Source organism: Lithobates pipiens, unplaced genomic scaffold, assembly GCF_037356315.1.
Source record: "Lithobates pipiens isolate NorthernLeopardFrog02 unplaced genomic scaffold, aLitPip1_a1.2 Scaffold_25, whole genome shotgun sequence".
NCBI lineage: Eukaryota > Metazoa > Chordata > Amphibia > Anura > Ranidae > Lithobates > Lithobates pipiens.
Genome location: NW_027507787.1, coordinates 202,920,709 through 202,936,813, shown reverse-complemented (window position 1 = coordinate 202,936,813; position 16,105 = coordinate 202,920,709). Strand labels below are relative to the sequence as shown.

General features: G+C 43.9%; 1 protein-coding gene across 2 annotated transcripts in view; it reads right to left on the bottom strand.

Moving 5' to 3' along the window:
• SLC18A2 (solute carrier family 18 member A2) overlaps positions 1-16,105 on the bottom strand; it is a 64,558-nt gene that overhangs the window by 9,373 nt on the left and 39,080 nt on the right. For both annotated transcript variants that reach the window (XM_077455445.1, XM_077455446.1), the window contains exons 7-11: positions 7,947-8,036; positions 7,294-7,337; positions 7,071-7,131; positions 5,431-5,526; positions 3,389-3,467 (exon numbers count right to left, since the gene is read on the bottom strand). In XM_077455445.1, coding sequence (XP_077311571.1) covers positions 3,389-3,467; positions 5,431-5,526; positions 7,071-7,131; positions 7,294-7,337; positions 7,947-8,036 — 370 coding nt within the window. The remainder of the gene's footprint in view (positions 1-3,388; positions 3,468-5,430; positions 5,527-7,070; positions 7,132-7,293; positions 7,338-7,946; positions 8,037-16,105) is intronic.

The window sequence follows — 16,105 nt, the reverse complement described above, 5'->3', positions numbered from 1 at the left end:
AACTCTATTCTTTGTTTCCAAGACAGTGAGGTGGAGGGTTTTCCAGGCTTTTGCAATGGTTTGCGTCACAGCAGTCTTAACCTGCAAAAGTAGCTTGAATTGGAGATAGGTTACATCTACGTCGGGGGCTATGGTATTACCAATAAGGATGTGGAAAATGTCGGCCCAAAACGATTGAGCTAGCGGCCAACTCCACCAGGTATGGAGGTGAGTGCCTTTGCCTTTGTCCGGTCAACCGTGGAAACAAGCAGGAGAGTATGACTGAAGATATTTGGCAATCCTTGAAGGCAGTGGTCATCAACCCTGTCCTCGGGGCCCACTAATAGGCCAGCTTTGCAAGATAAATGAAATACATCACAGGTGATCTAATTTGCTGCTCAGTGATTGCAGCATTTTAGTCTGCATCTTCCCAAGGTAATACATAAAATCTGGCCTGTTATTGATCCCTGAGGACAGGGTTGATGACCACTGCTTGATGGGACCAGGTACCAGCGCATCAATACTTTGTAATTAGTTTCAGAGGCTACCACATTCTGCAAGGCCGATTTTGTAGCAGCACCAAATGTTGGACCAGTCAGTAGCATCCAATTGAAGGCCCTGATCAGATTCCCACTTGTTTACGTAGTATAGAGATGTGTGGGGTGGTGGATCTAACAACTGTAAGTAGAAAGAGGAGATTAGGCCCCGTGCATGGGGATATTTATTGCATCTATGTTCAAAGTTAGTCATGCTGGGTAAGGAGGGGTCTGTGCGTAAGCATTAAGAGAAAAAAAGTTTAAGTTTGAGGTAGCGGAAATTTCAGAATCTGGGATTCCGTTTGTTTCATAAAGAGTGGGGAATGTCTTAAAGGTTTCAGAATCTGGGATTCCGTTTGTTTCATAAAGAGTGGGGAATGTCTTAAAGGTTTCAGAATCTGGGATTCCGTTTGTTTCATAAAGAGTGGGGAATGTCTTAAAGGTTTCAGAATCTGGGATTCCGTTTGTTTCATAAAGAGTGGGGAATGTCTTAAAGGTTTCAGAATCTGGGATTCCGTTTGTTTCATAAAGAGTGGGGAATGTCTTAAAGGTGTCAGGGGACGTGAATTTATGGGCCCAGGTTAGGTTAGGTTAGGTTAGGTTAGGGGGGGGGGGGGCGTTCGTGCAGGATAAAAAGTGGGGTTTTGTAGATAGGATAGAAGAGGGTTATGGGGTGATTGAAAAGAAATGCAAAATTTCTGTAAAAAATTACACTAAAGTTAATTTTAGGGCACAACCTTAAAAATATAAAAGATGAGGTTGCACTGAGTAAATAGATACCCAACATGTCAAACCTTAAATTTTCGTGTGCCTGTGCAATGGCGACAAACTTAAGTACCCTTTATTTTCCATAGGCGACGCATTAAAAGCCTGCTATAGGTCATCAGTTTAGTGTTTAGTGTTACAGAGGCTGGTCTGGTGCCAGAAATATTTCTTTCATTTAGGTGTGCGTGTATCACAATCAGCAAACTTGCATTTACATTCGTATGTGCTTATATGTGGGGATTAGGGGGCCTTTGGGGTGATTATATGTGTTTAGGTGTAACTTTCATTTTTTTTTTTATTAAAAAAACTTTTTTCTTTTCTTTTTTTTTTTATCACATAGGAGACAAAAAGTCTTGTGTGATTTTTTTTTTTTTTTTGGTGACAAGAAAAGAAAACGCATGCAGCCACCACATCTAATGATTGGTAAGCTGCAATAGGTTACATTTTTGGGTTTGGGTTTAATACTGCTTTAAATAGGAGCAGTTCATGCCTGTGTACTGTGTGATGTGCGCCGCCCTGCACTGAAAAAATAAAGTAGAACAGCCCTTACTTTTACTTTCAGCAACCCACTATGTGTGTAAACGCCTGTAAACCAACAGCAACATGCATAAACGCAAAACAGTCTGTTGAAGTTCCCTTTAGGGCTCGTGCACACACAGGGCGATCAATGCAGCGGGGGGCAATTACTGGAACCAATGCCCTGTACGGCTTGCTGCTGCAACAGCTTCCTGTGAGTATCAGCCACCCCAGCTGAGACACAGCAGCGACGCCATTGGCTCCCACGGCTGTCAATCAAAGTCAGTTAGCAAATCAGGAAAGAGAGGGGTTGGGGCCGGGTCGGGGGTTTGTGTCTGAATGGACACACGGAGCTGTGACTCGGCTCGGGTGTCCCCATAGCAAGCTGCTTGCTGTGGGGGCACTCGCCAGAAGGGAGGGGCCAGGAGAGGCGAAGAGGGACCCGAGAAGGGGAGGATCCAGGCTGCTCTGTGCAAAACCAACTGCACAGAGGAGGTAAGTATAACATGTTTGTTTTTTATTTTTTTAAACCAGACTTTACAATCACTTTGTACCATAGTTTGGCGCCATCCCACAAGTGTGTGCTATTTTAAAGTGTGATATGTTGTATCTATTTACTTAGCGTAACATCATCTTTTCTATTTTACCCAAAAATTTGATTATCTGTTGTGTTTTATTGTATTAAAATTCATTAAATTGTATTTTTTACAAAAAATTGCGTTTGGGAAAATTGCTGCGCAAATACCGTGTGACTTAAAAAGAAATTGCAACAGCTGCCATTTTCTTCCCTAGGGTCTCTGCTAATATATATATATATATATATATATATATATCTATATCTATATATAGATATATATAAAATATGTTTGGGGGGTCTGAATAATTTTCTAGCAAAAATTGATGGTTTTTACATGTAGGAGAGAATTGTTAGAATTGGCCTGGGCTGGAAGTGGTTAAAAAAAAGAAAACTGTGATGCCCTAAAACAATCCCCACTGTCCCTCACTACAGCCCAGAACTGAATGGAGCATTTAGTGTGCAGTCACTGTGAAGGGGACCTAACAAATAAAGCTTGCTAAAATTGGTAAAAAAACTAAAACGTAAAGTGCAAGGTAAAAAGCAACGCAGTCTACCAATGCATGTGCATTTACATGTACTCAGTGCCCTGCCATACAATCTTGCCTGTTAGCAGCGCATAGTAAATATGTTCCCGCAGAAAGCGCCCATTACGGTTGTCATTTGTGATTTATTGATCGGCTCCGGCTGTGAAACGTTCCGAATTACAAGCACTTTACTCGTCAAACGTCCGATTTGTTTATTTTGTGTCTCCAATCAATAAAACTGTGATTGTACGAGCGGCCTCTCGCTGAGCGGACATCGACCGCAGCTTCCGTCTCCGCATTAACCCTTCCTGCCCCAGAGTGGGCCATGCAGCATTCCCCTACTGTTTCAATAAAGAGAAAGAAGTGATGGGACTGACGGCCGCACAGAAATCGCTCTCCCATCGCTCTCCCACTGCACCATGAATGTTCCCCGTCCTTCCGCTGATTAGATCTGCAGCAGACAGCAATATGCAGCTAATGAAAAGACTCACCTGCCCATCTTATGAGCCAGAGGCCCGAAGATATTGGTTCCGATTAGATAAGACACGCTGGCCGGGAGGAAGGCCACACCTGAGAGGGGAGAAAATTCCTCTTATCAGCATTGATGAAACATTCATGAAAAGGTTTCATATCCGCCGTGTCTTATCGGCAGCACCATCACCCTGCAGCAGCAGAGCCTGAGCTTTATTACGGCACACCGACCATCCATCTCACTGATGTTTATTGAGTGACTGGCGGAGTCGGCGCAGTACATAACCGCCAACCCCGGGACAGTCTTGTCTGCACCAATTACAGCTCAGAATGTGGAACTTCGCATGGTGCTGATACTCAGATTTAACTACATGGGGGGGGAAGAGGTCAGGAGATCTACACTATATTGTCAAAATTATATGGGACGCCTGCCTTTACACACACATGAACTTTAATGGCATCCCAGTCTTAGACTGGCCATACACCTATAGATGATCTGCAGATTTTCTATGGTCCGATGGAAAAAGTGGGAGATTCTTCCATCCACACAGTTCAGCGTAGATGGAGGAATCTGTTCCATTTTTTCCATCTGACCATAGAAAATCTGCAGATAATCTATAGGTGTATGGCCAGTCTTAGTCTGTAGGGTTCAATATTGAGTTGGCCCACCCTTTGCAGCTAGAACAGTTTCAACTCTTCTGGGAAGCATGTCCACAAGGATTAGGAGTGTATCTGTGAGAATGTTTGACCATTCTTCCAGAAGCACATTTGTGAGGTCAGGCGCTGATGTTGGCCGAAAAGGCCTGGCAGCCTCGGCTCTAATTCATCCCAAAGGTGTTCTATTTGGTTGAGGTCAGGACTCTGTGCAGGCCACTCAAGTTTCTCCACCCCCAAACTCGCTCATCCATATTTTTATGGACCTTGCTTTGTGCACTGGTACGCAGTCTTTGGGAACGGTTTGGGGATGACCCCTTCCTGTTCCAACATAAGTTGAGAGCATGAAATTGTCCAAAATGTCTTGGTATGCTGACACCTTAAGAGTTCCCTTCACTGGAACTAAGGGGCCAAGCCCAACTCCTGAAAAGCAACCCCTCACCATAAGGGTTGAAGGTTCTGCTATCACGGAGGATGTAGATGGAGGTTGGAGACCCCGCTCTCGCAACTAGGGATAGAGGGAGGTCAAAGGCCCTGGCCCTGTGAATGGGGGGGTAGATGGAGGTTGGAGACCCCGCTCTCTAAACTAGGGATAGAGGGAGGTCAAAGTCCCTGGCCCTGTGAATGGGGGCTTAGGTGGAGGTTGGAGGCCACACTCTTTCAATTGGGGATAGAGGGAGGTCAAAGGCCCTGGCCCTGGGGATTGGGGTAGATGAAGATTGGAGGCCCTGTTCTCACTGACTGGGGACAAAGGAAGGTTGGAGGCACTTTGGTTGATTTCTTCCACGCATTTTCTTCATCTCGCGTCCTTCTCGGAACAGCAAGCGATGTGCGCTCAGCTCTGACAATATTCCTCTGTCAGCTTCCATCTGCACAGTGTGCTCTCAATGCGTGATCTAACAAACTCTGTATATGTGATATATATGGAGCTGTCAGTATGCTCTGTTCATCTGTATGTCATATAGAATTTCTAGGAAATGTTTTTCTCAAAGGCCTAAAATGCTGCAAGAAAACTTTACATAAAATATATCTGAATAATGAATGCTATCTCTATAGCTGGAGTAAAACCGTGGCCTCTGCCTGCACCTTGTGGCCAATGGTGATTTAGCGTGACAGTGGTTAATTTAGCTAGAAATTTAGCCACACCATGAAGAGCTCTCTTCACAGAACATAATTGGATGCTGACACCATATGTGGGCACATGAAATCTGACTGGACCCAATGCCCACCCAATCTGCCAATCACGATCAGACCAAGAAGTTGATGATAGATTGCCCATTATGAAAGATTTTTTAATTAGGAGAACTCTTAATCACCGTCAGAATAGGAGGACCTCTAGAGGAATCCTCTCCAATTACTGATGAATCTTATTATTAGAAGATGTAACAGGACAGGGAAAAGATCTCACCTAACTGCCATTTCCGGGAGCACATTGTCTCCATCATCCAGATGGGCAGTGCCGGTTCCAGCATAGCGATTGCCATATTAGCAAAACAGATGGAGCCTGAAAAATAAATGAATCGAAATTAGAAATCACCCCAAAAATTGGCCAATCCCATCTGTTGTGCCAGAACTGTCTTTGATTCCTCTGTGAGCCTTGTGCACCTTCCAGAGCCCTGACCTAGCTTTTGTCACCTATGACTACCATCCGTTGCCCTGTCAGTACCAAATCTGACCCCGATCAGTCCAGCCAATTAGGTGACAGTCACTATGGATACTGTTCAAATCGCAGCAACTCAAACGTTTCCTGCACTATTTCTGTGCGATTTCATGTGCAACTTGCATTGACATCTGTGTAGATGAAGTTGCACAGATGTCAGCAATCCCATGAAGTTGCAAGCCCATGAAGCCCATGAAGTTGCACTGAAGTAGTGGATCCAATTGGTGTGAACAAGAAGAGCTTAAGGGGGTATTTACTAAAACTGGAGCACACAGAATCTTGGTCAGCTGTGCATAGTAACCAATCAGCTTCTAAATTCAGCTTGTTCAAATAAGCTTTGCCAATAAAACCTAGAAGCTGATTGGTTACTATGCAGAGCTGTACCAGTTTTAGTAAATCTCCCCCTTGGTCTTGTGCAATATGAGTGTGACTATCTGTGTTCTTATCTGCTAAAGATGATTTGTTGGAGACTTTTCTTAGTAATTCTAAGTGACCCTGTTTAAGGAACATTCGCTATAAATTCTCCAGTATTTGGCCTCCCTGCTTGCCTGCACTCCCTATTGACTGACCCTGTAATGATATAGTTTTGTGTTCTAATCTTAATGGAAAAATGTCTTCACAATTTCCTTCATGTCATATCTAAGCAATCTCTACCATAATGTTGTCAAGCCAACGCAGAAACATAAAGCATCTCTTCTTAATATATAACGGATATTAAAAGTCACCCCCACACCTTTTTGTCCCATGGCCTTATCTGATATTATTATACCCCATAATTGACTGTAGCCACCATAAAGTCCTAAGCATATACAGAGGAAAACTGTCAATATCTCAGATAATACTTAAAGGGTAAGCCCACCAAAACATTTTTGTTAGGGCTGGTTGGTGGCTTTTTCTATCTCTCTACCTTCCAGGTACATAACTAGAGAACCCACAGTGCCTGATGTATGTTTCATTAATAAAACATCATTGAGATTGCAGAATGACAATGACTTTTCTGCCATTAGAAGTAAGAATCCTTGACTGGGTGGGTGAAGCAAGATAACTAGTAAAGAGACCCAACATCATCTGTCTCTAACTGGAGTGTCTATATTAGAGGAAATAGAGGTGAGGGAGGTGCCAGTTACTACATGAAACGTTCTTCTATATGGAACATTAGACTGCTATTGAGTAAATGAACAGTGACACTGTGAGAATCTCCCAAAATCCCCCCTCCACCTCCTACTGCTAGGATTTTCAATTGAAATCGTTTAGCATAGAACTGAAAGCTACACAAACTGACGCAGGGAAAAAGTTGTCTACATCTGATCTGGGAGGGGTGGAAGTGACGCCATCTACAGTTCACAAACATGACATCTGGTGTGACCCCCACCACAACAAAGACCTACCTGCTGCAATCAGGATGTACGGGTCCCTTAGAAGCTCGAACAGCGAGGTCCCAGTCTGGCTCTGAAAGAAGAACAGAGTCAAAAATAAATTCTTAAGTTTACACATGGGCCATGTGTAAACTTAAGAATTTATTTTTGATCACTGTGGTGATTACGTTGGCCAACTTGTGTAAACTTAAGAATTTATTTTTGATCACTGTGGTGATTACGTTGGCCAACTCACCTCTGGCTGAACTCTGGAGGGTTGCAGGATGAAGAGCTGGAGAGCTGCAGGGAGGAAAGAATTGTTTAATTATTTAGAATGATATGGATTGCCTTCTAAAACAGTTTTTCTCAACCGGTGTACGGTGGAAACCTAAGGTTCCTTCAGAGGCTGCTTGTGGCTCCTTGAGCTGTGGCTAATTGACCTCTCTTCTAATGGTGCCTGCATAGTTATGGGTCCAATGCCACTTGGCAGAGCCAATGGCATGACACCTATGATCTTCTGAGCTGTAAGGGTGGCATGCTGAACCACTGCAAGAAGGTGGGGAGGATTGTTTCCACTAACCAACAAAACAAGGGGGCATTCTTCCCACTGACCACCACTGTAAGGAGTATTCTTCCCAATGACCACCAGTTAAGGGGGGAATTTTTACTACTGACCACCAATGTAAGAGGCATTTTTCCCACTGATTACCAATTAAGGGGGGCATTCTTCCCACTGACCATCAATATAAGGGGGGCATTATTCCCATTGACCATCAATGTAAGGAGCATTATTTCCGCTGATCCCCAGTGATTTTATTTTAACAGTGACCTGAGAATGATTTCAATGGTTCCTTCAGGGTAAAAAAGTTAAGAACATTTGTTCCATCATACAACTAGAATTGGACTTACCACCATCAAAGAGAACCAGAACTGCCAGCACCAGGAATGGAGCCGTCTTCCCCACAAACTCGTACAAGATGCTTCCAAACGGTGGTCCCACTGCCAAGTAAAACTGTCATCAGTGTAGAGTAGGAGGACTGAATCTACCTACATCATCACCCAGTCAAAGGAGATTGGGTCTGCTAGCCTATAGGCCTGGTGGCTTGGTTTTTCCTGAGATCACAGGAGATGTTATACCACCCACCAACCGCAGTTGCTAGTTGGACATTAACAAAACAATCTGACCAATGATGTATCTTTAACTTGCAGAAGGGGCATCTAGACATGGATGCTGTAATCTTAAAAGAATGTATGTCTGTGGGCCAAGAGGCTGCTCAACTGCTGCTTTTAACCTTGGAGCATAATAGGCTACCAGATGAAAAATCCCAACTTGTTCTTTTACACTCATATATGTACTGTATGCTGCTATGGTAACAGTCGTATTAGCAGCGGAATTCTGTTGGATTTATGGATATTGTCCTTTGAATGTGATGACTTATACCTGTGTGGGTTTTTCACCCATAATGGAGGTAACCCTTTCCCAGTGTCCATTTTTTGTGGGATTAGCATCTGGCATCTATTTATGTTCTGAAATAATTGGCTGATTGTTCAATTTCTCCTGCAATCTAGTCATCTGTAACAATCCCATGAACATTCTCCAATTCTTGATTTATGAAGAGTTCCCGCAGACAATGCAACCTCTCATCTGGAAATATGTATTTATTATATAACCTCCCTGCTACCATTTCAGCTACTCAACACTCCATGTCAGTCTCAATATATAGAAATCAAAACAAGAATCTGAGCCCTATATGACAGAAGGGTTTGTATTAAAGAAAACACCCCATTTAAAATTGAGAATTAAAGTGAAACCCTCCCCTTTTTTCAGTTTTAGAGAAGACAATATCTGTTTACTTTTACCATTGAGTAATTCCATGGTGTCTTTCATCATATAGTTTAACAAGAGCTTTTTCTAGATATTGCAGCTTACCCACTGCTGGCATCAGCTCTCCAGGTGTGATGGACACCAGAGTTGGTGCCATGCCCCCGTCCCCGTCTACATTTGACAATTCACAGAACTCATTTGATGATGCTAATGCTGTGTCGTTTGTGAATAGCTGAAATGTGAATGGGAGAGGTGACTTGACACCAGCTCTGGGGTCTATCATACCTGCTGAGTTGATGACAGAAAGGGAGGGGGGGAGGGAGAGTATAGAAAAGCCAGCATGGTATTGCTAAAAGGCAACTGATAATATCCTATATACAATGAACAAAATGATGGTGCCCGGAGTTGGGCTTTAAACCCTAAGGTACCTAAAGGGAGCACAACCTACTCTGGGTAACATCTCCCATCCCTGCATTGCTGTAGAATACTACCCCAATGCCTTATATCCATGATTTGGGGACCCCAGCTTGTGAGAAGGACTCCCAGACATTCTCCCCTTCATGCTCCGTGCCATCTCTTATATAGGAATAGGCAGGTGCAGTCTGCTTTCCCCACTGCAGGTGGAGCTCAACTGCAGCGGCTTTGCCAAGGGAGAGGAAGTCAAGAGCAACTTAGTTTCTCTATGGTTCCCTGGTCACAGGGGGCAGCTATCTAATTGTATCCTGGCTTCCCATGTGACCCTGGTGGCCATCTTGGGTCAGTCGAAGTCTGTTTAAGACCTTGGCTCCCAGGGCTTGGTGCTCATTTTGCATGTGGCTAGAGTTGGACAGGTTACCAGTCTGGCAGGGAAAAAGCATAGCTTTAGGATGAGGTGCCGGGGGAGTAGGCAAAGTGCTGGGACCCATCATCCTGTCGGGAAGCCTCCCCACTTGGGTACAGACCAGCCAGGCTGTATACTGCTCCTCAAGACAGATGGTGTCGGCACACCTGAGGCCTACTTCTACTGAATCATCCATGTGAGTTCTCCCAGTTGGGTTGCCTTCTTGCCGGGCCTGTTCTGTATTGCCGAACTTAAGTTACAATATATTTCTGTATCTCTGCACTGAGATTCTTTGTGTTTTCTGCCACCGCACCACGGTGCAGCTACCGACACACAAAACGTTTGATGTATCAAAGTATACAGATATGTTTTTCACAGCCATCAATCACATTTCTGCTTTGGAAGTTTGAATCTCGTCGACAAATGGAGCAGAAAGAGAAAGTCAGAGGACAGATACAGAAAGCCGACTCCCCCCTCAGAACACCGGTAAGGGGATCTCTGGCTACAGTGAATTTCATGGAGCTTTAATTAAGGAATTAAGGAACTCACTGACTTTAGCACAACTGCATTGTTTGCTTGAAGGAATAAACTGTTCACTGATTGGACTGATTGATTACCTGGAAATGCTCTTTAATTAGACTGAAAGGGTGCATGAAGGGATCACAGTTTTTTGACTGCATTATCTGCCACCATATAGAGGTATCAGATCCAACATAAACCTCTGATATGCTATTGGATCTTCCTCTGTGTTAAGCAACACTATATGGCTAAAAGCATTTGGAACATTTCTACATGACTGAGTTCAGGTGTTTCCAGTGAAGGGAACTGTTATGGCACGTACACACGACCGGACTTTTCGACGGACTAGGTCCGACAGAATCAGTCTGTCGGATATTTCAATCGTGTATGGGCTCCAGCAGACTTTTTTTCCAAAAGTCAGATGGACCTAGAAATAAAACATATTTCAAATCTTTCCGACAGACTCGAGTCCGGTCGAAAAATCCATTCGTCGGTATGCTAATCCCACGGCCGAAAACCGACGCTAGGGCAGCTATTGGCTACTGGCTATGAACTTCCTTATTCTAGTCCAGTCGTCACCTTCGAATCCGTCGGACTTTGGTTTGATAGTGTGTGTTCAAGTCCATTCGTTCGCAAAGTCCGTCGGAACTCCGCCAAAAGTCTGTCGGTAAGACCTTCAGACCTAGTCCGACGAAAAGTCCGGTCGTGTGTACGCGGCATTACTACTACATCATACAAACCTTTTAGACAGATGTGGGCTTTCAACCTCATGGCGCAGTTGGGGAAGTCCCTTTTCTGTTCCACCATGACTGTGCCTCTCTATACAAAGAGGGCTCCATAAAGAGAGGGTTTGACCAGTTTGCTGTAGAGGAATTTGGTTATCCTGCACAAAGACCTGGTCACAACCTGACTGAACACCTTTGGGATGAATAAGAACTCCTATGGTGTGCCAGATCTTCTCATCCAACATTCCCAAAGACACACTCCAAAACTTTGTAGAAAACCTCAGAAGAGTGGGGGCTCTTATAGCCACAAAAAGGGACCAACCCCATATTGATGGCATGTCCAACAACCTTGTTTAAGTGTGATGGTCAGGGGTTCATAGACCTTATTTACCTAATGTAGATGCAGACCTTCATGATTTGGTCACTAAAAATCCTTTTACCAGTAGATCAGGATTGGATGAACATGTGTGCCTATGGAGAAGGGAAGTGGAGCGCTTAGCGGATAATGTGTTCATCAGCCTTCTAAAGGGCAAAATACTCATCAACCAAAAAAAATCTAATCTAATTGATTGCCCCCTTGGAGGCTCAATCCTGACCACAGTTTGGTAGGGCCTGCCGAAAAATGAATAATCCCTGATCTGACTAAATTGCTGGATTGGGTGAAAACTCCCTGGAGACGCCTTTAGTAAATCCGTCATTAGTTAGGAGAATAAACATCCAGGAGGAACCTCTTTGGAAGGATTTGTCTTCTCAGCTAAATAAACTCGGTTATTGGAGCCAATACAATGCCCAGATCTGATCTAAATTCCATCTTCTTGCTGCAATACGTTTCCAATAATGAAGTTGAGTCTCAGGTGCTGAGAGGAAATCACAAGAGTCCTAGACAGACATAAGAATTCATATCCAATCTGCAGCAAGCGGGAATACGGAGAATCAGCTATGTGAGCGTCACAAATTCAACTATAGGCTCATTCACACATGTGGTGGTTCCTAACACCTCTGAAAAGTGATCCATGGCTACTATACAGGTGTTCAGAGGCCAATACTTTTTTCTGTTTTGGATCACATGGGGGTTTTTCATTGAAATACTATGCTGCAAGCCAAACATTTGGCATAGGGTTGCGGGTTGGTCCCATTTGCCTTTAACCGCTTCAGCCCCAGAAGATTTTACCCTCTTCCTGACCAGAGCACTTTTTACGATTCGGCACTGCGTCGCTTTAACTGACAATTGCGCGGTCGTGCAACGTTACACCAAAACAAAATTGACATCCATTTTTTCCCACAAATGGTTTTCTTTTGGTGGTATTTGATCACCTCTGTGGTTTTTATTTTTCGTGCTATAAACAAAAAAAAGAGCGACAATTTAGAAAAAAAGCTATATTTTTTTACTTTTTGCTATAATAAATACCCCCCCCCCCCCCCAAAAAAAAATATAAAAAAAACAAATTTTCCTCAGTTTAGGCCAATATGTATTCTTCTACATATTTTTGGTAAAAAAACAAAAAACGCAATAAGCGTATATTGATTATTTTGCGCAAAAGTTATGGTGTCTTCAAAATAGGGGATGGATTTATGGTATTTTTGCTATTAAAGCAGTTCTGCACCTAAAATAAAAATATTAAAAGCCAGCAGCTACTAATATTGCAGCTGCTGACTTTTAATAAAATCACACTTACCTGTCCCAGGGTCCAGCGATGTCGGTGGCAGATGACGAGCGATCGTTCATCTCGCTGCTGCCCCCGCCGCCATCCTCTGTCAGGGAATCGGGAAGTGAAGCATTACAGCTTCACTGCCCGGTTCCCTACTTCGCATGCGTGAGTCGCCCTGCGCGTCTCTTCTGGTCCACGCTGTGTCTCTGGGAACTGTGTGTTTCCCAGAACACAACGGGGGGGGGGGCATCTGCAGGGGTCTGCAGCGGTCTGGTCGGAAGTGGGTGCAGGTAACTGCACCCCCCTCCCCCCTGAAAGGTGCCGATTGTGGCACCGGAGGGGGGGAGGGATCAGATTAGCGGAACTTCCCCTTTAGGGTGAAGAACCGCTTTAACTTTTTTTAATAGTAATGGCGGCGATCTGCGATTTTTTTTATTTTTTTTATTTTATCATGACTGCAACATTATGGTAGACATATCGGACACTTCTGACACTGTTTTGGGACCATTGTCATTTACACAGTGATCAGTGCTATAAAAATGCTCTGATTACTGTGTATATGGCACTGGCAAGGAAGGGGTTACTTGGGGACGATCAGGGGGTTAAGTGTGTCCTAGAAAGTGATTCTAACTGTGGGGGGGAGGGGGTGGGCTACCACTGACATGACAGCGATCACTGCTCCCAATCACAAGGAGCAGTAGATTCCTGTCATGTCACTAGGCAGAACAGGGAAACGCCTTGTTTACATAAGCATCTCCCCGTTCTGCAGCTCCGTGACATGATCACGGGACACTGGTGGACATCGAGTCCGCGGGCATGGTCACACTGTATGTAGCCCCACCAATTAAAGGGGACGTACAAGTATGCCCATTTGCCCACCGCTGCCATTGTGCGTATATTAGCGTGCAACGGTTGGCAAGTGATTAATGGAAGTGCTTTGCGAGTGTTAAACAGAAAACAAATGCAGCCACCACATCTAATGATTGGAGAGCTGCAATATATGACATTTTTGTTTTTGGGGTTTAGATATGCTTAACTTCTTGCCACCCACATAACACATACACTATATTACCAAAGGTATTGAGACGCCCGCCTTTACACACACATGAACTTTAATGGCACCCCAGTCTTAGTCCAAAGAGTTTAATATTGAGTTGGCCCACCCTTTGCAGCTATAACAACTTCAACTCTTCTGGGAAGGCTGTCCACAAGGTTTAGGAGTGTGTCTATGGGAATGTTTGACCATTCTTCCAGAAGAGCATTTGTGAGGTCAGGCACTGATGTTGGATGAGAAGGCCTGGTTCGCAGTCTGCTCTCTAATTCATCCCAATGGTGGTCAAAGCCAGTGATAATGGATGTCCAAAGTTGCATGACAAGTTGCACAAGTGTGAATGGAGCCTAAAGTGGTTAATTTGTAAACAATTGTAGCGGTTGGCAGGATTGATATTTTGTTTCTCTGCAGAGGTTTCCTCTCCTGATAGTGAACAATTTTGTTCCGAGAAACCAGATCAAGCCTTTAACATCTGAGTCCAGGCTCTGACTTTTTGCTGTCATTTTTAAATGTATATGTTGGGTGGTGGCTACAATTAACTAACCTATTTTTGAGTATTTTGATGTCCTTAAAGAGGAACTGCAGCCTGCTCTCATAATTTGTAATAGAAACATTCTGAAGCTTCAGACCACTTTGCTTATTTTTTTATATACAGTTGTGCTCATAAGTTTACATACCCTGGCAGAATTTTTGATTTATTGCCCATTTTTCAGAGAATATGAATGATAACACACAAACATTTCTTTCACTCATGGTTAGTGTTTGGCTGGAGCCATTTATTATCAATCAACTGTGTTTACTCTTTTTAAATCATAATCACAACAGAAACTACCCAAATGATCAAAAGTTTACACACCCCGGTGGTTTTGGCCTGATGGTTATTAAGGTAACTATCCTCATCTGTGCTCTGTTTGCTTGCAATTAGTGTGTGTGTGTATAAAAGCTCAACGAGTTTCTGGACTCCTGACAGACCCTTGCATCTTTCATCCAGTGCTGCACTGACGTTTCTGGATTCGGAGTCATTGGAAAGCAAAAGAATTGTCTAAGGATCTGAAGGAAAAGGTAGTTGAACTGTATACAACAGGAAAGGGATATAAATAGTGTGGTATTGTGGTACCCCACCAGTATATGGGTCCAGGATTCTCAACCAGGCAGGTTGAGGGGCTCCAGGGTATTTACTTGCTTGAGCGGAAACTGGCTTTTCAGTTTACTCATTTAGTAAAGTCCGCTTTGGGACCTGGTTACCAGGGATTTCTTAGAGATCCGGGTGGGATGAAATCCCCAGTCCTGGGTCCGGAATTTGAGACTCACCAGCACACTGATTGTTTAGGCTTGTGTGGGCCTGATAGTAGAGTCAGTACCATGGTTCTGGGCTCCACCCTTCTGAGGAGTCCAGGCTTACAAGGGAGAACCCATAGAGTGCAGGTGTGCACTGGAGTAGCCAGAGAGTGAAGACTGCACTGTGAAAGCCAGAGACCCGAGTCTGAGGTTGCTGACAGTAGTCAGGAGAGCTCTGAGCGGTGGTGCGTCTGCTGCTGAAAAGAGCCAGGTGGCTCTGTATTTTTGTTTGCAATGCTGCATGTGTAAGCCAGGAGACTGAATATCCTTTTATTTAAAGCTGATGGTGAAAACCCCCTGTGAGGGAAACCACTTTTGTTTTAATTTCTGGAACTTTGTTTTTCTGTAATTAAAGTGGGCCAAAAAGCCCTGAAAAGGAATCATCTGTGTGGACTGTTCTCGCTAGCGGGTGCCACACTTGAGCTAAACAACCCCCAAACTTTACAAAAGATATCCAAGGAATTGAGAATGCCAATCAGCAGTGTTCAAACTCAAATCAAGAAGTGGGAAATGAGGGGTTCTGTTGAAACCAAACCACGGTCAGGTAGACCAACTAAAATTTCAGCCACAACTGCCAGGAAAATTCTTCGGGATGCAAAGAAAAACCCACAAATAACTTCAGGTGAAATACAGGACTCTCTGAAAACATGTGGTGTGGCTGTTCCAATATGCACAATAAGGAGGCACTTGAAGAAAGATGGGCTGCATGGTCAAGTCGCCAGAAGAAAGTCATTACTACGCAAATGCCACAAAGTATCCCAATTACAATATGCCAAACAGCACAGAGACAAGTCTCAAACCTTCTGCCACAAAGTCATTTGGAGTGATGAGACCAAAATTGAGCTTTTTGGCCACAACCATAAACTCTACAAGGCCTATGATGAACGGTACACCATTCCTACTGTAAAACACGGAGGTGGATTGCTGATGTTTTGGGGATGTGTGAGCTACAAATGCACAGGAAATTTGGTCAAAATTTTTGGCAAGATGAATGCATTATGTTATCAAAAAATACTGGAGGAACATTTGCATTCATCAGCCAGGAAGCTGCGCATGGGACGTACTTGGACATTCCAACATGACAATGATCCAAAACACAAGGCCGAGTTGACCTGTCATTGGCTACAGCAGAATAAAGTGA